This window comes from Candida parapsilosis, contig 005504, assembly GCF_000182765.1.
Source record: "Candida parapsilosis strain CDC317 annotated contig 005504".
Taxonomy (NCBI): Eukaryota; Fungi; Ascomycota; class Pichiomycetes; order Serinales; family Debaryomycetaceae; genus Lodderomyces; species Lodderomyces parapsilosis.
In genome coordinates this window covers 289,076-311,080 of record NW_023503277.1, presented here as the reverse complement: position 1 = coordinate 311,080, position 22,005 = coordinate 289,076, and the positions used below count along the sequence as shown (strand labels likewise).

At 38.1% G+C, this 22,005-nt stretch overlaps 11 protein-coding genes across 11 annotated transcripts; 8 read left to right on the top strand and 3 right to left on the bottom strand. All coding sequences in view use genetic code 12, as the record gives it.

Annotated features, from left to right (window-relative positions):
* Positions 1-32: 32 nt before the first annotated feature.
* Positions 33-923, bottom strand: CPAR2_601190 (urea carboxylase-associated family protein; the record flags this gene model as incomplete). The annotated part of the gene is made up of 1 exon (XM_036807013.1): positions 33-923. The coding sequence occupies one exon, from the start codon at positions 921-923 to the stop codon at positions 33-35; it is 891 nt and encodes a 296-aa protein (XP_036662884.1).
* A 1,450-nt stretch (positions 924-2,373) lies between these two features.
* On the top strand, positions 2,374-3,450 carry HPD1 (Hpd1p; the record flags this gene model as incomplete). The annotated part of the gene is made up of 1 exon (XM_036807002.1): positions 2,374-3,450. One exon carries the CDS (start codon positions 2,374-2,376, stop codon positions 3,448-3,450), a length of 1,077 nt encoding a protein of 358 aa, XP_036662883.1.
* A 258-nt stretch (positions 3,451-3,708) lies between these two features.
* Positions 3,709-7,224, bottom strand: CPAR2_601170 (uncharacterized protein; the record flags this gene model as incomplete). Its single annotated transcript, XM_036806991.1, has 1 exon — positions 3,709-7,224. The coding sequence occupies one exon, from the start codon at positions 7,222-7,224 to the stop codon at positions 3,709-3,711; it is 3,516 nt and encodes a 1,171-aa protein (XP_036662882.1).
* A 2,371-nt stretch (positions 7,225-9,595) lies between these two features.
* CPAR2_601160 (uncharacterized protein) lies at positions 9,596-10,483 on the top strand (the record flags this gene model as incomplete). Its single annotated transcript, XM_036806979.1, has 1 exon — positions 9,596-10,483. The coding sequence occupies one exon, from the start codon at positions 9,596-9,598 to the stop codon at positions 10,481-10,483; it is 888 nt and encodes a 295-aa protein (XP_036662881.1).
* Positions 10,484-11,274: 791 nt separating this feature from the next.
* CPAR2_601150 (RTA1 domain-containing protein) lies at positions 11,275-12,078 on the top strand (the record flags this gene model as incomplete). Its single annotated transcript, XM_036806968.1, has 1 exon — positions 11,275-12,078. One exon carries the CDS (start codon positions 11,275-11,277, stop codon positions 12,076-12,078), a length of 804 nt encoding a protein of 267 aa, XP_036662880.1.
* Positions 12,079-12,362: 284 nt separating this feature from the next.
* CPAR2_601140 (uncharacterized protein) lies at positions 12,363-13,217 on the top strand (the record flags this gene model as incomplete). The annotated part of the gene is made up of 1 exon (XM_036806957.1): positions 12,363-13,217. One exon carries the CDS (start codon positions 12,363-12,365, stop codon positions 13,215-13,217), a length of 855 nt encoding a protein of 284 aa, XP_036662879.1.
* Positions 13,218-13,433: 216 nt separating this feature from the next.
* Positions 13,434-15,578, top strand: CPAR2_601130 (uncharacterized protein; the record flags this gene model as incomplete). The annotated part of the gene is made up of 1 exon (XM_036806946.1): positions 13,434-15,578. One exon carries the CDS (start codon positions 13,434-13,436, stop codon positions 15,576-15,578), a length of 2,145 nt encoding a protein of 714 aa, XP_036662878.1.
* Positions 15,579-16,638: 1,060 nt separating this feature from the next.
* PEX11 (Pex11p) lies at positions 16,639-17,346 on the top strand (the record flags this gene model as incomplete). The annotated part of the gene is made up of 1 exon (XM_036806935.1): positions 16,639-17,346. The coding sequence occupies one exon, from the start codon at positions 16,639-16,641 to the stop codon at positions 17,344-17,346; it is 708 nt and encodes a 235-aa protein (XP_036662877.1).
* A 235-nt stretch (positions 17,347-17,581) lies between these two features.
* CPAR2_601110 (uncharacterized protein) lies at positions 17,582-17,989 on the bottom strand (the record flags this gene model as incomplete). The annotated part of the gene is made up of 1 exon (XM_036806924.1): positions 17,582-17,989. The coding sequence occupies one exon, from the start codon at positions 17,987-17,989 to the stop codon at positions 17,582-17,584; it is 408 nt and encodes a 135-aa protein (XP_036662876.1).
* Positions 17,990-18,155: 166 nt separating this feature from the next.
* Positions 18,156-20,069, top strand: NOP8 (Nop8p; the record flags this gene model as incomplete). The annotated part of the gene is made up of 1 exon (XM_036806913.1): positions 18,156-20,069. One exon carries the CDS (start codon positions 18,156-18,158, stop codon positions 20,067-20,069), a length of 1,914 nt encoding a protein of 637 aa, XP_036662875.1.
* A 292-nt stretch (positions 20,070-20,361) lies between these two features.
* On the top strand, positions 20,362-21,945 carry CPAR2_601090 (dolichyl-P-Man:Man(5)GlcNAc(2)-PP-dolichol alpha-1,3-mannosyltransferase; the record flags this gene model as incomplete). Its single annotated transcript, XM_036806902.1, has 1 exon — positions 20,362-21,945. One exon carries the CDS (start codon positions 20,362-20,364, stop codon positions 21,943-21,945), a length of 1,584 nt encoding a protein of 527 aa, XP_036662874.1.
* Between the last annotated feature and the right edge of the window lie 60 nt (positions 21,946-22,005).

Genomic DNA, 22,005 nt, shown 5'->3' with positions numbered 1-22,005 from the left:
TAGCATTATAGATCTTGTCTTGCATATATACATTATTCCTTCTTCAATCCATGGTTACCAGTGTAATTGACAACTTCAGGCAGTTTCCAGCCTTGTAAAACCTCTTTTTCGTCATCCAATTTATACACTTCAATTTCGAGAGCTCGACAGCAATCCACCATCTTCAGTTCACCCAAATCATCTTGGTGCTCGCCCCATCCCCATTGTGACAAATCACCACCAGGACAAGCACTAATGGCAACAAGCAAGTCCAATTCAGCAAACAATTCAAAATAATCATTGGGCGTAGCAGGACAAGCTTCCATGAAATATTGATCGTATTCATTCAATCCAGTGACCTGAAACACATTGAGCACATCATGAACGTCAAATTCAGTTAATCCAAATGGCTTGATAGCTCGAAATAAGTTTGAATGGCAGTGATTATCATTATCTTCCCCGCTAATTAGTTTATCAACGTACGGATCGCATCGTGTACCCAATGTGTCATGGACGCGACCACCCCATTCATCATGTCTAGACGACATTGAATCACCAATGATTGTCACCAATGGACGTAAATAGGGCAAATTTGACCATAACCGATCATAAGTTGACACATGAGCAGAATGCAATTGTCTAGTTCGAGCCGCCCAAAATCGTTCTTTGGGGTCATTAGCATTCCAAATGTTTAAATCACAAACTTGTGGTCCATCAGGGGTGGTTATTCTAAATACAGATTTTGCCGGGATCTTAATTGCAATTCCTGTACGTGGTTCACATCGAACTTTATTGACTAATGTTTTGGGTGCTTTTGCAATGGAGTCATAGAATGATTTATCAGCGTACAAAGGTGATCCTGGGTGTGGGTAGTATGCTGGTTTGGGTTTGGGCAAGTTGTATGTTGTCCTATTGGGCAATTGAGATGAAACCGAATCAACCATGGAAAGTTGCAGATATCAGTTGTAATGGGGGAAGTGGGGGGAGTCAAAGACGAAGGTAACCTTGTATACATATATGAACTCCGAAGATGTTTCAAAGCGCTGGGTGAAAGAAAAACATTGAGGCGTTTTGTAACTTCAGTCCTGCGCGTAGTTCCTGATTTGGTATAATTTTAGATACCAAACAACCAACAGAGTAAACCGCCACACACAACAGAAGGTGATATGAGGCGAGTTCAGCAGAGCGCATAAACTTAGTATCTGGAAAAGTTGACAAAAATGTGATATAAGGATCGGAAAGCGATGGTCATGTCTGCAACAAATATGTCAATTACAATTTGCAACTTAAGAATTCCAACAATTTTACTGCAAAACAAATTGCAATAAATATTATTTCTCGTATTCTAGACCCCTTATTGAAATAGATTGCTTCTGATGGTCGTTTCTTCCTGTAGTAGAATGCATCAAGGAGAAGAGTACAATTTTATCTCCTTCATCTATAGAGTTGATACAAAAAAACCATGTCCTAAGCAGATATTTAAGTTCACACTAATTTCAAGGGAAAAGATCGGGTCATATATTCATACTAGAAAGCTATAGCATTGCTCTCCTCAACGCTTCTAGTCTAGTGGTGGCATGTTCTGTAAATCACTCTGCTTAGTGGTGTGGTCCAATTAGATTTACTCAACGGAATACGATCCCCTCTTTTTGTTTGTATGGTTCTTTGTGATGCTACCAATTATGTCCGTGATTAGCCGGGGATATCATTCATTCGTAGGTTCCGTTAGCGCTTAGGCAGGAACAGAAAAATCTGGGGTAAAAAAGAAGCACTAAATTGCATATGCACTCCCCCCCCCCCCCCCCCCAGTGAATTGAATCAAATTTGAAAAATAATCTAGTCGAAGCATGGATGCACATTGAAGCTCTCCCGTCTATTGGGTAATTGATACGGCTATCTATTTGCAACTTTAACTTTTGACACTACAAATCAAAAAATTTTCAGTCTCCTATTGTTTTTTTTTTACTGGCACATATTGTTTTCAGCGGGTAAAATAAAAAAAAAAAAAAAATACAGAAGAATGAAATTTTTCACACCGGATAAAAACCTCTTGCACTATACAGAGTAGAGTTGATATATCCATGCCGTAGATATAAGCGGCTTCAAAGGTAATAGTGATCCCCCCTTACTTAAAAAGCCAAGGATATGTCACAATAATCGAAGGACCCGTGAGTAACCATGTGTATATATATATTATATATATAGTGTGGAGTAAATGTGATTTATTTTAATTTTTTTTCTAACCGATGTTAAAAAGCGGATATTGACGCCTAGAATTATAATATGAAATCAGGCATATATAAATACCGAATTCCTTCATAACCATTGAAATATTTTTAAAGAATCTTCACTAACCTATACAACCCATTTTACATTATCTATTCCACCTCAAACATGTACAAAGTTTCTGCGACATCAGCCATTCGTCGGTTCTCCACTAATTCCCGTGTTCTTGTCAATTATGGATTTGTTGGTTTGGGACAAATGGGTCAACATATGGCAAGACACATTTACAATCAATTGGAAGTTGACGATAAATTGTATGTGTACGACACTGTCCCCACTGCTGTTGATCAATTTGTATCAAATGTAACTCAACAAAATGCCACCAATAAGGAAAAATTGGTGACTTTACCTGATTTGAAAAGTTTTGTCACCGGTGTTGATGGACAATTGGATTTCATTGTTACTATGGTCCCTGAAGGTAAACACGTCAAGGGAGTAGTTGAAGATATCGTTACTAGTTTTGAACAAAATGGTTACAGCCCCGATTACAACACCACCATTATTGATTCATCAACAATTGATATCCCCACAAGTAGACAAGTGCACAAGTACGTTAAGGAAACATTGCCACAATTTGATTTTATTGATGCTCCAGTAAGTGGAGGTGTTGCTGGTGCCAGAAAGGGTACGTTATCATTCATGTTGAGTAGAGAAACCCATCAAGATGTATCTCCAGCATTGACCACCTTGTTGAACAAGATGGGTAAAAACATTTTCCCATGTGGTGCCACCCACGGTACCGGATTAGCAGCAAAATTATCCAACAATTATTTACTCGCAGTGACAAATATCGCCGTTGCTGATTCATTTCAATTGGCTAAAGCTTTTGGACTCAATTTACAAAATTACGCCAAATTGGTTGCTGTGTCAACGGGTAAATCATGGGCTTCAGTTGACAATTGCCCCATTCCAGGTGTGTATCCGGAAAACAATTTGCCTGCTGATGTAGGTTACCAAGGTGGGTTTATTACTAAATTGACGAGAAAGGATGTGGTGTTGGCCACTGATTGTGCCAAGGACCAAGGTAGGTTTTTGTTTTTGGGTGATGCCGGAAGATATTGGTATGATAAGGCTTGTGAACGTGAAGATATTGCTAATCGTGATTTGGCTGTCTTGTATGAATGGTTGGGAGATTTGAAACAAGAGGCTGATGGAACCGTTGTTGATACTAAAGTGTCTAAATAGAGTCAAAGTGTTGAAATACATGGGGTAGAAACAACAAAAGGGTCCAAGGTTCTCAAAAATAAAAGTTAAGTTTCTAATATACGCCATCAATTTGAAATAGTTGTTTGTAGGAGATGTGCTAATCTACAGTAGCTCCATCTAATGACAATACGAATTGAATTGAAAAAAGTACACTTCAATCTATAAAGAAAAATAGACACCACGACCTTATGCAACTAGTTGAACCATTGGGACTATGCGACTACTTTGGCTTTCCACTTAGTTGTTCATGACAAACCCCATTTTCAATCCATGTGGAATATTCTGTACATCACCACTACCTTCAGCGCTTTTAGACCCTCTCTGATCATGTCCTTGACGTTGTACTTCATTGGAACTCAAACTCGATCCTTCTTCAACTTCGTACTCATCGTCGTTAAAGTTACTTCCAACAACACCAAAACTATGTTGTCTTGTTTTATCAACAGCATCTTCATTGCCAGCAGCAACCGTAGCTGCATTCCCACTTGAGTGAGTTGCTGTAGTCTTGGTGTCTCCACCCTCACCCTCACCATCACCATCACCGTCAACTTCAACATCATTGTTGTCGTTATCGTCACCAGCACCTTGATCTTGATAATGTTTCTTTATCCTTGGATTCCGCAAATGATGCAAACTATTTAACTTGTAGAAATCATCATCATGAGCTGAAATATAATCACTAATGATTCCCATGGGTTTCATTCCAGTTAATGGTTGACTCGGACGACGGTAAGATAAATCGTAAATTGATGAAGATATAGAAAAATTGCGTTCATCATTCAAGTATGGGTCGTGAGACTGGGCTGTGCTCGTGCTCGTATTCGTATTCGTCGCTGATGCAATGTCCATAGATGTCGTAGTTGGATGGATGGAGCTGGTAGACATATTGAGCAATGGTAATGTTTGCTCGACTGGTAATTCAAATGAGTTAGTGGTGGAAATGGACGATGATCGCGAAGATCTCGAGTCATTAGACACAACATGTGAGTGTTGACGAAGAGGCAGTGATGGGGCAGTGGGGGCAGTGGGGGCAGTGGGGGCAGTGGGGGCATTGCTGTTGCGTTGCTTGTTGGTTGGTGAAGTTGAAGATGTGTCATTATCAATCCTTTCCAAATCCTCAGTGCCTCTGCTACTACTCCTCCTGTGAGAAAATGAAATTGGTGCAAGACTGGGTGAAATTGGTGAATGTGGGTCATTTGCAAGATCACCTTCCTCGTCATCATCAAAAACTGCATTGTCTAATGAAAGATGAGTTCTGCTACCACCGTGTTGCCCTGAAAGTGACTGATTGTTGACACCATTTATTGATTCATTGACGATAGCTTCTTCTGGTACATCATCGCCTTCTAAACTAACATCAGTTCCTTGAATCGATATCTCTGGCACCACAACATCTGCTATTGGCTCATCAACCATCGAAGTTGTTGCATGCTCTTCTTGCGTTTCTGGTGGAGATGTATTGTGTGGACCATTACCATGCCCTTGCAACTGCTGAATCAACAAATCTCTCACGGGTGCAACCGTATTCACTTGTAAACCAGTCGTGTTTTCCACTGAAAAAGCACCACTAACAGCACTGTTTGGTGTTGTTAATGGATTGGCAAATTGTTGTCCAACTTCATCATCAATTCTTAATGGACTCAAGCTTAATGAGCCTTCACCACGGCCACGACCATCACCAGAAGGACCTCTGCTACTACTACTACTACCACCACCACTGGTATTGGCAGTATTGCCATTGGAATGTAATATATCGCCATATGCTGGTGGGTGCAATGACATAACTGGTGGCAGTTTAGTACTTTCTTCAAATGGAGGTGGTGCTGTAGAAGGCTTTCTAATCAAATGTATAGGACGCTGAACTGGAGACTTCAAAGGTGATGTAAATGTGTCTGGATGTGGTTTGGCTTGTGGAGAATTAATTGTGGTGATGGTCATGTGATCCTTGGGCTTGTACAAATTGGCCTCCAAATGCATATCGGCGTCTCGTTCAGTAGCCCCCACATCCATATCAGTTGAAATATGATGAAATTCAATAGGTCTGGAGGTGTTACCATCGACAGCAATGACATCAGGTGATAATGGGTTTTCTGAAGGCGATCTAACTGTAGATGCAGCTTGTTCTTGTGATGCTGCTGAAGAAGGAGTATCAACCAAGTCATCATATGCAGGAAGTAACGTGTTGCTATGAGCTGCCAATGGTGACAAGACATGTATGGGTGAATCAATGGAAATCTCATAATGCTTTCGCTTGCCTTCATTTTCAGGGTCCATCTTACTAATTCTCAAACAAATCTTGATCCAATGATGTGCTTGAATGTTTTCGTATGAAGTATCGGGATGAATCTGCGAATTTAATCGACCAATCACTTGATGAGGAACAAACAATTGAAATTCCAACTCCTTGGGTAACACATCTTCATCATATTCATCCAACCCAACTGTTGATTCATCTTGTGGGTTTTTCTGCAACAATGAGCGTCCTTTTCTTGCCTTGTGTTCCAACAACAAAAACTTTTTAACTGGTTCCATGCGATGAACTTTTTTGTTGCAACAATAGTATTCCAAGTTTTCAGTCAAATAGATCCTTATTCGATGCAAGGCAACCTTACCAAATAAAGGAACAAATCTGAATGCTAATGGTAAATAAGAGTCAAGAACCACTGATTTAGCTCCGATAACGATATCATATTTGATCTGATCTTCCCAATCTCGTGATATGACGATGGACTCATTTTCTTCCATATTAAGTTCTGATGGTGTACGAACAATGGTGATTGGTAATTTACCTGACAAGTTGGATTTAAAAGTACCTGGTCTTTGTATAGAGACTTCCAAATTGTAACTTGTAGATCCAAATGTAACATTACAGGATTCAGGAATAGATGGTGGTAAAGGATGTTCAAAATTGTACAAATAATCACCAGGATTGAAAAGCATACTCGAGTTTGGGTCATTATTGGAAGGAGAAACAATTGAAGTTAAATCGGAAAATGCACTTGAGGATTCATTAGGGGCAGGTGATTTTGATCTCCTTATAAAGCTAGGTGATAAATTTCTCGTGAAGAAATTGTCATTATGGTGATGATGATGGTGGTGGTTGGAGGAGGACGTAGATGATGCAATTGAAGATCCACCAGTAGATGATCTATGCAGCAATGGTGGTGGAGTATTTGACCTAATGGCACTAAGATCATCTCCAGGTGATGTTGAACTATGATGAGTTTCTCCATTTTTCTCTATATAGATATCAGCTCCATTATTTGGTATAGGTGCTGATGTTGGTGATGCTTGGAAAAACGGCCATGTGTGAGTAATAATGTCATTGTTTTCATTGTACACATTCTTTTTCGGTGGTATTCCTTCAGGCCAATCAGTGCGCTGCACTCCTTTGAAACTTAAAGTAATCGACTTGATTTTTGTTGGTTTAAACACACGTATGTATAGTGATCCACGGAGTAAAGTGGGTGGACGTGATTCGTATTCATGAGATTCAAATCCCTGGACAAACAATACTGGTTCTGATGGGATAATGTATGCAGCCAAGGAAGAAGTACCAGTAGTTGGTTTGTCAGGTAGTGTTGGTAAAAACACTTGATGTTGTGGATGAGATACCGACAGATTGCGATGTGGTCGTGACTGCAGTTGCAGTTGCAGTTGCAGTTGCAGCCGGTCTCTAGTACTGCTGCTTGTAGTACTCAACTGCAGTGGTGGAAATAATGGTGAGTTCGGTATATGACTGTGATTTTGCATAGTTTGAAAAAGATGTCTATGTGAATATATGTATGAGTCTATTTGTGTGTATATGTGAAGGGGACTTGGGAGAAGGTATTCGCTGGTTGAGACTAATGTACAAATGAAAAGTATTGCTGGGATATACTAGTGGGGTTGAGAAAAGATGGGCTATTCTAATGTGTGGTTTCGTTCAACAAAATTATGAATCTTCTGGTATCCTTTAGTGAATAAGAGATGAAAAAAAAAAAGGAAATGAGAAAATGCCTGACTGATGTGATGTGGTGTAAGCTTAGATTGGAATACCTTTGATGGTTGATGGTTGATGGTTGATGGTTGATGGTTGATGGTTGGTTGGTTTAAAGAATTGATGGGGGAGAGGAATTTTGTAAACTTTTTTTTTGCTTCTCTGTTTTTTTTTGCTTCTCTCAACACACACACACACAGACACACAAACAAAAATTATGTTTTGAGGTAAATTTGAGATATTTTTTTTTTATTTTCTTCGCCAATTTGCAGTTTGGAAGGTATTTACGAATGAAAAACAAATTGTATTTACTATATGATGTAAAGAGAGAAATTAGAGAATAGTAGCAGCATATATGTGTGTGTATATATGTATGTATACACACAAACCAATAGAAAGAAAAGAACGAAAGCACAGACTTCAGTTTATTTATGTGCGCAGAGTTTTAGTTGAAAAAATCATCACTCAAAAACGGATGATTTTTTTTTTTCCCCAGTTGCAATCAATAGCAAACTGAGAGGCCAAGACTTGGGAATAAGAGTTAAGTCTTCTTCTTCTTCTTTTTCTTCTTCTTCTTCTTCCCCTCAAACCTACCAACATGTACTTCACACGTATTGAGTGACTGTGTTTCCCTTCTTCCCGCCCATTCTTTTATTCTTGTCCTAATGATAAGAAATTAAACTCTGAAAAATCGCATTCGGTAGCGTCATTGCAAATTCCGAAATTGGCCATATCGCCGTCTTAAAGCCGGTACCTGATTAATCCCAACACACATGTGCACGTACTAACACTTGCAATGAATCAATGGCACTACGGACCCCTAAGTTAACTACATTTACAAGCAAGTGAACGATACAAGGAAGTCATTGTAGGATATACCTTGCAAGACGATTAGCACGTTCAAAGTCTATTTCCTCCTTCACCGCATATTTTACACAAAGAAAGATGCATTATATCTCTCGGAACAACTGGGAAAAATCCGACAAATAAAATTTTATATGAGGAACCACACAGTGGTTTTATGTGCAATTTATATCATTCTTTTTTTGATGAAAATGAGTCTGTTACCGGTGTGCATAGTGGTTTATGTACTCAATTCATATTGTGAGATGTTGACTCACAGAAAGTGAATTCACATGATGCATTTAATCCCTCGGACTTGTTAGTTCGGTCACGTGAATTTTCTTCAACTAGACGTACAGTTTATACTTTGCTACTACAAACAACAACAACAACAACAACAACAACAACAACAACAACAACAAAGGCAATCCATAAGTCAAGTCCGATACTGTATTACTCACAGCTCATAGCACTAGAGTATTATCAAATACTCCTGTTCGGTTCAAGTAGAGATACCACTGTTGTTCTTAGAAACACTTGAGTGAAGAACAACGCATACAAAGCTAAAACGAACAATCATACTTGGTTGTACACGTGTACGTATGGCAAGATGGAGTTTCTACTACTCCATTCGTATCCACAATTTAACATTTTTTTAGAAAAACACAAAAATCTAAAGATACACAAGATATAGAGGCGTACTCCTCTATGAGGGATAACAAAGCCACCTTTTACTCCAACAGTCCACCTCACTATATTCTTTGTTACATGATAAACTAATTTTGATAAGGCAAAATCACTTTTTCCCTTATTTCCCCTCCTTATTCTATTACCAGAGCCCCAATTTTGTGCTGTTCCATGGAGCGATAGCATGCAATAGAAGCCACCTCATATCATAACAATAGGGCTGCGTCCCTCCTATATTTAGATCAACCCAGATTCAACGAAACGTATGTAGTTACTAAATTAAAAACAATGCAATACAACAATAGGAATAAAAGGGGGTAAAGGTAAACAATGGAAGATAAAAGCGGCTGAACTTTTTTTATACTCCATACGGCATTTCTTCGGGGAAGGTGGAATCTAAATCTCCTTTCTCCGTTAGATTGCAAAAGATAACAATGAAGTGGTGTACGCAAATGTTCTCAGCCCTACTAACCTCTCCATAAACGCAAAGCGTATGGGTGAGTCCTTACTTTAAATGATATAAATACCCTTCCTTCCCCCTTTCCTCTTTCATTAAGATCCATAAAGCAGGTACAAACACCTTGGATCTGCCTTAGCCAAGAATTCAGATAAAAAATGTCATTTTCATCTACCGTTCAAACGTCTTTGATTGCCGAAACTGCAAATTCATCAAAATATTCTCACATGCAACCGAAACCACCACCAAATATTATCAAAGGTGGTTCTCATGCATACCGAATCCCACAACTCCCATCACCACAAGAGCAAAGAAAATGGGCATTACAACACATGGCTGGTGCATTTAGAGTCTTTGCCAGAAAAGGGTATACTGAAGGAACCATTGGCCACGTTTCCCTTCGTGATCCCATTGACCCCAATACATTTTGGATTAATCCCATGGGTAAACATTTTGCCCTTATGAAAGTTTGTGATTTAGTCCATGTTGATCAAGATGGAAACATATTACCAACTGGTAACCAAGCGCCAATAAAACTTGCTGGGTTTCTAATGCATTCAGCAATTCATAAAGCTCGACCTGATGTCAATGCCGCTTGCCATTTCCATACAACATACGGTAAAGCTTGGAGTTGTTTTGGTCAACCTTTAGATATGATTAATCAAGATGCATGTATTTTTTACAATCATCATGCAGTATATTCGCAATTCAATGGAGCTGTATTGAATCAACAAGAAAGTGGCAACATTGTGAAAGCTTTAGGTAACGATGGGAAAGCAATCATTTTGCAAAATCACGGATTATTGACTGTTGGTTCAACTATTGATGAAGCTGCGTATTTATTCACTTTGATGGAGAAATGTTGTCAAATTCAATTATTGGCTCAACTGGCTCAACTGGTTCCACTTCATAACACAATAAAAATTATTGGCGATAAAGAAGCTCGATATTGTGAGGAAATACATGGTGGTGCCGAGACTTTGTATACTGAATTTCAACCAGATTTGGAATTAGAGTACTATTTAAACGATGATTTTATGAATTAAAAAAACTCTTGAACGTGAATAGCTGTCATCCCTTCCGATTGAATATTCTTGGGTTTGTTTTTATATGATTGCTTCTAGTTTTGTTATTTGAGTTTGCTGTTTTACTAATCATACATCTTTAGTTGTAAGGATATTTGAAAACGTATTGCAAACGATTTGATTTCTAAATTTAGATTGGGCGTGTAACACAAAACCACAAGTAACAAAGCCGTGCAAAAAACATGGTGATGAAAATAGGGGGACCTGATTCGCCCAAGAGTCGTCCCCCTTGCATTATACTAAACTAGTTTCTGAGTAGCTTCTCCGAGGAGCCAGTGTTTTGGCATCTTTGCTTCTTGTAGTAGGCTTTTGTAAAGAAATGGCTGTCAATGCAAATGGTTGTCAATAAACCTTAATGTCAAATTTTAGCACTCTTTAATATCCATACTCACTTTCAAATGAAAACTTTCTCTTTCTACCCAACAAAAAAACCTAATCGTGTACTTCCCATTGCCACATCTTTTGTTCGTGATGAAGACGTGCGCTATCGGCGCCAAAAATTTCTTAACCAATTCTATTTTTAGCCTCTTTTTTGACACAAAAATTGTACAATGTCAAATGCCACGGCCTTTGATTTTGTCAATCGCCGATCTGAAAAAACAAAGAGTCCAAAGCCACTTTCGACACAGCCATACTCATCACCCCTATATTAATCAGTTCATTTATAAAGTATTTGAAAAAAAACAATTTCCTTCATTTTTTTCTGTTTTTCTTTCTCCTGATTTGATTCTACTATTCTTCCCACTTATTAAATGGCTAGTGGCGATATAAAAAGCTCCAAGGGAGCTTCAGTGTTTTTCGGTATATGTTTCATTGTTTTGCTCGTCATCCATGTGGTGCTAATGCTTTGGAAGCAGTCGTGGCACATGTTATGGTTAATAATTGGTACTATCCTAGAGCTCAGTGCATTTTTTTCAAATAATGCCGGAAATGGTGTTCAAAGTGTCCAAGTTATCATCGCTCCAATATTTATTGCCGCATCTGTGTATTTTTCATTTAGTGGGTTATTGAAAAAGCTCGAGATTCCCAAAATCGGCTTTAATCGAAGATTCCAATCATTTTTATTCATCATTGGTGATATTATCTCTTTTGGTCTTCAAATTGCTGGTGTTGTGCTTCAAATGATTGAAGATGACAAGTCGCTAGGTCAAGGGTTGATTATCACTGGATTCATTGTACAAATCGTGTCCTTTTGTTGTTTTTTTACTTTGGTGATTGCCGGTCATCGCAAAGTTAATAGAATGCCATTGCAATCAATAATGAAAGGTTATTATAGTTGGAGGACGTATTTCAAAGTACTTTATGTGCTTGCATTGCTATTCTTTATTAGAAACATCTTTAGATTGGTTGAATATGCACAAGGGTATGGTGGATACATTTTCAACCATGCTGTATATGCATACATTTTTGATGCTGCTCCAATGTTGATTGTATGTATCCTTTTGGTAATTGTGCATCCAGGCTTTGTTTATGCAAAAGTGCAAAAATTCATGATGGAACCAAGGGGGGACCAGGAGGATGATATAGTAGATAAGTCGTCAATTGAAATGGCCTAGATGGAAGGGGTGTCCAATGTGAGATAATACAACGTAAATCTTAATCATGCGATCGCTCAGCTCTATCCTCATTCTAACTCTTTTGCACCAGTAGCCATCTCCAGAGACAAAGTTCAAGTAATAGTTCAATTGGGCAACTTCATCCCATCAATCTGCCTCCTGAGATAGATGAAGCAAAGGTTGAGTAGATGTGATTAATTTCGCTACCATTTCTATCTCATCTTCGAATCTGATGATCCTCTCAAAAGAATCTCCAACGCACAACATTCATTACAAGTGTCTCGATGATACAACTAATTCACAGTTCAAGGATACGAGCATGTCCGCCAAGCATAAAGAGCCGCTTGCAATTCCAGTTACGTTTCCGCGCAATTGGTAGACCACCGAAGCAAATCAAACCCTTTGACTTTGCAAACTTTGATCCTCAAGCTGATCCCAATGAAGCATCAGCGATATATACCAATCTTGGATGGTTCTATATCCCACTCAGGTATAATACTGATAAACAGCCTCGAATACTTTTGAATAAAGAGTTCACTCGCAATGGGTTTACTAAGGACACGGATCGTGAACAAATACAGCAATTCATCTATCAATGGTGTGCAAGTTTTACACCAACCGTATACAAAAAGAAGACATCTTTTAAGGCAGAGTCAGAGCAAAAGAAATTGGACTTGTTGTTTCGTCAACAAATGTCACAGAAAGTTCATGCCGACTTGGAGACAAAACGCACCAGAGAAGAACAGAGATTCAAAAATGAAGCTAATAGATCTAACGATAAACTACGATTCAAGATTGATCCTGATACAAAGAAAACTGAAATAAGAGGCTGGTTGAAAATGACTAACGTATTCAATTACTATATACAAAGACAAACCTATGAAGGTGAACTAAAAACTGAATTGGAAAAATTGGCAATGACTCCGTGGAAAATTAGACAGATTGTGTCCAAAGAATGGAATAAACTATCGTCAACCGAGAAGGATGCTATTAAGCAGGAGTATTTGGAGATTTTGTCACGTGGGAAAGATTACCATTTGGGTAAAGAAGTTGATCTTGAGCTGAGATTGAGTGATGAAGTTCTGGAAGATGGGTTTAGGTTTAAAAAACTGTATTCAAAGAGTAAAACAAAGGGGTGAGTAGTGGCTTCATTGTAGGAACTAGTGGCAAAAAGAGGTGTCATTCCTCAAACTTGTAAATATTGAAAAGGAACAAAATCGAACTGTGTATGTATATATGTATCTTAAATTGGGCGTAACAGAAAAACATCAGACAAAATTGAATCTTTTTACTTTTTTACTTTTTGCAACACTAGAAAGCTTCTTCTACTACTTTCATAAGATCCAAAGTCGTCAATGTGTATACGACATGTTAGAGCCAACGTATCTAGATTTGTCAGAGTCCATTATTCAACTATAGCACAAACAAGTGCGCAATCCAATAGGGATGGTACATCAATTGATCTCAAAATATCGACGCCAAATCCTGAGACAACTAAAACTTCTTCACCCATCAAGTTATCACGTCAAGAAGTTCAAAAGTACTATACCCTTTTCAAAATGTCAGAGTTTAGCCCATCAATGACATATGACGACAAATTGGCCAAGAGTCTACGATTGTGGAAACGCAAGTCTCGCAAAGAGCACAACAACATACACGCTGCATTGGAGAATATAATCGACGAGGTGGTTGCCAAGAAGGGATTCATTGGGCCAGAAGTGACACCGGAGAACGTTTCTTCGAATGATATGTTGGAGGATGACGAAATTGTTGATAAAAACCAAGCCTATAAGACACCGAAATACAGATACAATTTAACTTCAGGGACAAGACTTTTAAAATTTACACCACCTTCCAATAAAATACGAAGATACTTTCACTATCTAAAATTTCAACAATACAAGGAGCAACACCCACAATCGAGCTTGGATTCGGTAACCAAATCCAAAATCATTGCCGGAGCTAATCGTCAATGGAGACATGTGTCGTCATTAGAAAGATATATTTTTAGGATTGATTATGAGAACTTGCTATACAAGGGGATGGACATATCTCAAAAGGGTGAGGAATTAGTTACTGTGGAAGTTAGTGAAGGAAGTGATTTGGTTGTTCATAAAGTACTTGGCGAAGCTGAGCCTAGAAGGGACATCAAGAGAGGCAAGAGAATACCATCTATAAAGTTGATTCTTAACGAATTGACCGGGTATGTACATGTTTATGGATTAACCGATTTTCATGTTTGGAACTACTTTTTGGGAAAAGAGTATGCATCTAGAGTTGGTGAAGGTTGTGACAATATTGGTGAGGTGATTCGTCAAATTGAAGACAATTGGATTGAAATGAGTACATCACAAAAGAATTCAATCAGGACTGAATACAAGAATATACTATTCCGGGGACAAGATCTACTTTATGGCAAGTTACTGTCAATTAAAAAGAAACGAGACATAATTAATAAACCAAAACAATATCATGTTGTTTGCATACGAGGTGATTCAAGTTTATTCAATGTCCAAGCGTGTGATGTGTCACCGAGCAAATTTACAATCCCCCAACCAACAAAACTACGATTTATCAAGAACACATTTGTCGGGAATACTATTATTGTGGGTGAATTGGATTTACTACATGCATGGAATTACTTTGTTTATCAACAGCGACAACTACAAGCTAAAGAGATTGATGATGAGCAAGAATTTCATCAAAATTTGATGCATCAGTGGAATGAAGAGATGAACGATGCTGATAAACAAGAGTACCTTGAAGGATACAAATCACTTTTAGTATCTGGATATGATATATACATGGGTGAGAAGATGACAATTGAAATGAAAATGAATAAAACGGGGATAAAGAATTTAGTTGTTGAAGTATGGGGACAACCGATAACACAAGGAGTGGGTCGTACTATAAAAATTAGTCCATTACCTATACTAGTTGAAAAAGAGACAAATAAAGTATTGGTTTTGAGCGAAGTTACAGATGTACATGCTTATAATTATTACTTGGCTAACCAATTGGCAGTACAAAGAGGTGATAGCGATGGGATTGCTGATTATTCCAAGTTGCCCCAATTGCAACAAGAATGGCTTGCATTCACACCTGAACAAAAGCATACGTACGCTACTGAATACATGCAGTTGTTAAACAATGGTCAAGACTATGCATACGGCAAGATTGTTCCCCTAACGGAAAAGTTGAAGATTTCAATTTATACACATCCCACAAAGCTAAATGGTAAAGGTACCAAATCCGCTTTCAATGTTGAGTCAAGTAATAAGAAGGATGTTGATTTTGATTCAATGTATCCACAAGCGTTTTCTTACTACATGTACACCCGCAAGACGATAGACAATGTTGGTGATTCGCAACAAATTGCCAATGAATGGACCAATATGCCTGATGAAGAGAAATTGGAAGTTCAAGATGCATATGGCATTATGGTTGACGCAGGATTCGAACTTGTTGATGGGGTATTAAAGGATGTGCAAGCAAAATAGAAATTGGGCGTGGAGTAGGAGTGGATGCAAATTGGAATTCAAGAGGATCTACATATGCAATGGTTAATGCTACAATAAAGTTAAGATCTTATTCAATTGATTTTACGATTTAGTGATGTGATTTCAAAAAAAACGATAGGTTTATGTTTTTACAAGACGAGCTTGTTTGTGTCACAAGAGTATTTACATTAAACTAAATAGGATTTACAATAAAACGGGTGAATTCGTATGCAAAAGTTAGCAAGGAATGTGAAAAAGCAAAAAACTTGTTTGTTTTGGTATTGCACTAAAAAGTTTTATTGACCTCGGATGATGGGAAGTGGAAAAGAGAATACAAACACAAAAGTGAAATCAAAAATCAAGGGTAGTGTACTTGTGGTATGTTTCTCCACAATTTTTTAGAATTATACCGAGAATTGGTAACGTATACACTACCGTGTCTGGCTTCTTAAAATACATCATCAATAATTGGATAGAGGTAATAACGGTGTAAAGCCAAGAGAATAAAGCTCAGAGCTCACTTACTAAAGCTGTATCAAAGAGAGGAAAAGTACGTCGGAGACGAAGAGTAAGTAAAGTATCCTTTGGGCTGTATCGACCAAATCAAGTATAAATATACACCATACAAATTCAACTTTCGCTTGTGCAGGAAATATTCCGTAACTCCATACATTCACTTCAAAAGCTGTTTAGACTTTTGTTGAGCATGGGGTGTACTCCTCTTTGGCGTTACCTCTAGTTAGCTACACATTACCTTTCAATTATCTACTGGGGTTAATGTTGCTTTTTTTTTTTCTTAGTTTAAGTCTTAGTTGGCTGTGGAACCTCTCTTCCTCTCCCCCAACATATTTTGCTTGTGCTTGTGTGCTTTCGTCCCCATCTTATCTTTGTGATACGTTTGTTAACAATTCAATAATTTTTTTTTTCTGTTAGTTTTTCCATTTGACATTTTTCTTTCAGCCAGAACCTTCAACAAAGTTACTTCTTCTTCTTCTTCTTTTTCCTCATATCTCAGAGAACCGACGTTTTACCTCAAGAAGGCTGATAATATTCATACATTATGGTTGCTGATACTATTATTTACCACCCTACATTAACCAAGTTGGTTAAATTTTGGGATTCAACCCCCAAAAGAGAAAAATCATTTAGATTATTGGCGTACTTGTCCCGATTCTTGTCGTACTATGCTTACAGAAAGGGTTATCCTAAGGAAACCATAGAGATGTTTAAAGGTCTCAAGAACCACTTTTCATTCATTAGAAAAGGTATGAGATTTTTCAAACCAATTCCTCATTTACAAACTGCTGCTAAAGCCTATGATAATCAATTAATGGATCCTGTTTTACAAGTTACCACCATTATTAGAAACTTGGGTTATGCTGGATACTTGGGAATTGACTCAGTGGTATTTGCCAAGATGTTGGGCCTTATTGATTCGAAAAAATGGCCAAACTTGTCAACTTATGCTAGTAGATTCTGGTTATTGGGTTTAGTGGCTGGTATCATCCATTCTTTGAGAATCATCACCTCATTATCAAACTACAAACGCGATCCAACTGATGAAAAATCAGCTGCTGCCGTCGATGAAAAATCCATCAGCAAACAATTGTATCAAGCAAAGAGAAAATTGGTTTGGGACTTGTTGGATAGTTTTATTGCTTTGAATACCTTGAACTATTTGCACTTTACTGAGGGTGATATTGGTTTAGCTGGTGTTATCACTTCGATTTTCGGATTGGAGGACATGTGGAAAGCAACAACCGTTTAAGGAAAGTAAACATTCTGTGGAGCGGAAACAAATGTGTGAGATATCGAATATTCAGGGTACAAAAAGCGTCCAGTTTTTCTGACTTGAATATTGGAGTTTTATTTGGTAGAAGTTGGAGTAGACGTTATACAAATGGGTTAATCATGATTACTAGGTTTGATGATTGAATTGACATGATAGATATTTTATTATTGTAGAAAATGGCCCTGATACTTGTAAGTAAACTCTGAGTATCTTATACTTCACCGGCATTGCTATTTTCGTCAACAATGTCATCTCGTTTTCTTGTAGCATCTATATTAACTTCTTGTAGTTTATCATGAAGTTCAAATCCTGCCCAATAGTATTTGATTAGTAAATTCTTCAATTCTTTGGTCAACTCCTCAGTGGTTTCTTGTGATTCAATTAGCCGTACAAGATGTGGTGCATCTTGACTGATGTCAATAGCATCATCTGCTATGACTGCTTGGCTACGCTGTAGTTTTAGCTGCTGTTGCTGTTGTTGTTGTTGTTTACTAATCGTTGATTCAAGTTTTTGCTTCTTTTCAAGTAATCCTTTATCAGGTGTTAAATTATTCGATGTGGTGTATGATACATATGAGTTAAACCATTCTAAATTCACCTCGTTGTCTATACTCGTCATTGCTGTGTATTAGTTCGACAGTATAATTAAAGAGTATTACTATCGTGGATTTTTGTGTCGCATACATTTCAAAAGCATCTTCAATCTCTTCGCACATTTTTTTTTTCAATCAAAGCAGAAGACAAAGGACATCACTTAAATCACCACCACGACCGTCATCACCACCATGTCGAACCAAAAAGAGTACAGGATACATATAGGAAACATCTCACCGAAACTCAAAGAAAATAGTAACTTATTAGAGCAACGAATAAGCAAATTTGATCTTCAAGTGATATCACCATTGGAATTCCATACCAAGCCAATTGAAACCAAATACTTTGCATATACTACTGTGCTTGGAACACCAGCTGATTTCAACACATTCAAAAGCTCTCTCAATGGTATCCAATTCATGGGATTAAAATTGTCCATAGGAATAGCTAAACCATCGTTTCGAGAACGCTTCCACAACTTACTGAAGAATAAATCAGAACAGTTGCAGCAAGACGAGATTAAACAAGCCAAAATTGCACAGTCAAGACTTGATAGAATAACTGAGCTAAACACAAGTTATCCTACTAATCCTATAACATCATCCATTGTAACTGCACCAAAGCCAACAGTACACTCAGTGTCTCAACATACATTCAACAATGCATCGGCTACCACCAAGAACCCACCACCATCACATAGACTAGATGGATCCAAGTCCTATGGTGCTACGCTTGACAGGTTGAACTTCAAATATCGTAATGGATCGGCACATTCTCTAGTGAAAGGTGTCCATCGTCGAAATGCAAGAAAAGATTTACGACTGCAAACATTGCGAATCTTGGTTAATGGAGAGTTAAAGACATTTAAGTTCTACAAGACAAAGCTATGGGGTGTCGAAAAGAACAAAACAGTTAGAGATTTGACTTGGAGATACGATGCCAAAATGGGGTGGAAAAGTGGCGATGATCATTTGATTGAAGGTATCACGAGAAACTCATGTGGAATTAATGGTAAACAGGCATCAAAGTATGGTCAAGATGCCGAATCGCATGCCCAACCATCAGATGGACATAAAGACGCTGATGATGATGCAGATAACGAAGCTCGCAAGAACAAGGCGATTTTAGCTTCATTGATGAGTAGTTACAATTTCGATAAGCCAGTGAATATTGAAGAAGACAAGGATGTTGATATGGATGAGATTGAAGTTGACTCAAAGGGTAGAAAAAAAGTGAAGCATTATGATTATGAAGTTGAAGGAAAAGCTGGAGACGAAAATGATGAAGAGGAAGCAAGCAACCCGGTCGAAAAAAGTGATGATACAATAGCACTTGCTTTAAATAACGTAGATTTGGTGAAACCTGTGAAAGAGGTGTATTATGATGAAGATGATGAAGGTAATGAGCTAGATTTTGACATGTTGAAGCCTACAGTTGTGGCGCAGGAAGATGTTGGAGACGTTGCCAACGTCAATGGACTACAAGAACAAAAGAACCTTGATGCCAGTCTCGATTTTAACCGTGAGGAAAAGCATGATGATGACGATGAAGATGAAGATGATGAGTTCACTCCATCTTTTGGAGCCCCTGCTTCAAACAATACAGAAACACTTCGATCTTTGTTCAATCCAACAACAACATCCGACACCCAAGCACAATCGCAGTCACAACAACCTGCATTCAAGCTAGCCCTATCAGATGATGACCACGATCTTGATGAATCCAAATTGGCACAAGATCAACTACAACAACAACAAGAACAGCAACAACTCTTGGCACAGATTCAACAACGTAAACAAGAAGAAGTGGCACGTGTTTTACAACAACAACGACAAACCCAGTACGGTTTATTTTGGCCACATTTGGAATCTCCCTTTTTATCAACACAATCACAATTGTCCAAAATTGATAATTTGGGAGAATTTGGGTTTGCATTGCCTCAGTTGAGCAAGGTTGCTGAAGGAAGTAGTGGTGGTGGTGCTGTTGAAAAAGAAGGCGAGACTGAATATGAGAAATGGTTCTGGTCAGTGCGTGGTGAGTTTAGTCGTGAGTGTAAGAGGCGAAAGCGAGATTTGATGAGAATCATGCGTAAGAAGAGGAGCTAAGGAGGAGAAGATAAAATGGATAGTAGTGCTCAATAGTTTGTGTAGGTTAATATCTATACTTCAGTGATCCCTCAACTTGTATTAAAATACTGTACAACAGCGTAATGGTGTACGTCCGTAAAAGGCATCCCTTGGTGTTATCATTTGGTACCATATGTTTGTTATGTTTTGAACAAAAAACTGTTGCAAAAAATGAAAACTTTTGACGTTCAAACAGAGAACGAAACTGTTATCAACTACAAATTAGAAAGTTATCATCTCATCACAAGCACCATTGTTCTTTTCTGCTACGATGCCACCCACAACCACCACATCCTCTACCAGTGATCAACGACCTCAATTCACCCTCATCAACGTCATTAAAGACATATACAATGGAATCATTGCATTGGTCATTAACCCACTCGCAACAAGAATCACATATCCACTAATCGCTTGCATCGCATCGATAATCACCAAAATCATAATCAAAAAAGTCAGCTATACTGAAATCGACTATACGACATACTTGCAACAAATTGATAAAGTGAATGCTGGTGAGTTAAATTATGCAAACATTTATGGGGATTCGGGTCCAATTGTCTATCCAGCAGGATTTGTAACCGTGTACCAATACATTCAATGGTTATGTGGTGATAATGTTGAACAAGCTCAATATGTGTTTGGGTATTGTTTTACAGCCACTGTGGCATTGGCATGTTTTGTTTATGCTCAAATTTGGGATTTGGCTCCATGGCCCATATATTTGTTTTTGGCAAGCAGACGATTGTTATCAATATATGTGTTACGAATGTTTAATGATTGTTGGACTACTATCTGTATGGTGGGGGTTGTGTTGTTGTTGCAACAAGCTGCTGCTTTTAAAGAAGTTGACAAGAAAAGGGAGATTGCAGTTGTTGGTGAACAAAAGAAGAGTGGAGGTGGGAGCGATGAAGGGAAGAAGAACAAGAATAACAAGAATGGGGAGGAAAAAGTGGTGCGTGAAGTGGTTAAAGGGTCACCTTGGCTCGACATTAGTTTCTTGCTTACCATTATCGCTGCTGATCTATACAGCATTGCCATTTCAATCAAAATGAATGCACTACTATACATGCCAGCTTTCCTCATCATCACATATTTTCTCAACGATGAGAACTTGATCAAATTCATTATCGTTGTGACAATAATACCATTGGTACAAATCTTGGTTGGATGGAGATTCTTACTACTCATGTTTGACGACGAATTGGCTCGTACAATTAGATGGAATTATATCACCCATGCATTCAATTTCGGACGTCAGTTTTTATACAAATGGACAGTCAATTGGAAATTTTTACCCGAAACTATATTTACCTCGCCTCAATTTAGACATATTTTATTAGTACTTCATATTGTCATTCTTGGTATCTTTACATTTACAAGGTTTCTCAATTCCAAGATCATTGGGAAAACAATACCACAGTTGATTAAAGATGCATTCATCCCAAGATCAACCATATCCCCACAAAATGTATTTCTTAATAAGCTAATTGCTCCTCAGCTCATTTTTTACATCATGGCCATCACTAACCTCATTGGGATCTTGTGTTCACGATCACTTCATTATCAATTTCTCGCATGGTATGCATGGACACTACCTGCTCTACTTCACTTGAATTTCCCAGTATACGTCGGTGTACCCATTTGGTTTGTTCATGAATGGTGTTGGAATGTGTTTCCCGCAACCGCATTGAGCTCAGCAGTTTTGGTTACTGTGTTGATTTCCATCTTGGTTGCAAGTTGGTGGAATTTTGAAGCTTGGTTTCCAAAACATAGCACATTGAAAGAGTATGATGACTTTGTCAAACAACAAGAACTGGAAGGGAAAAAATTGTCATCAAAAAAGAATGAATGATATCCGATAGATACAATGGTGTGATAGAGTAGTGTGTGGGAAGCGTGCACTACATTACTA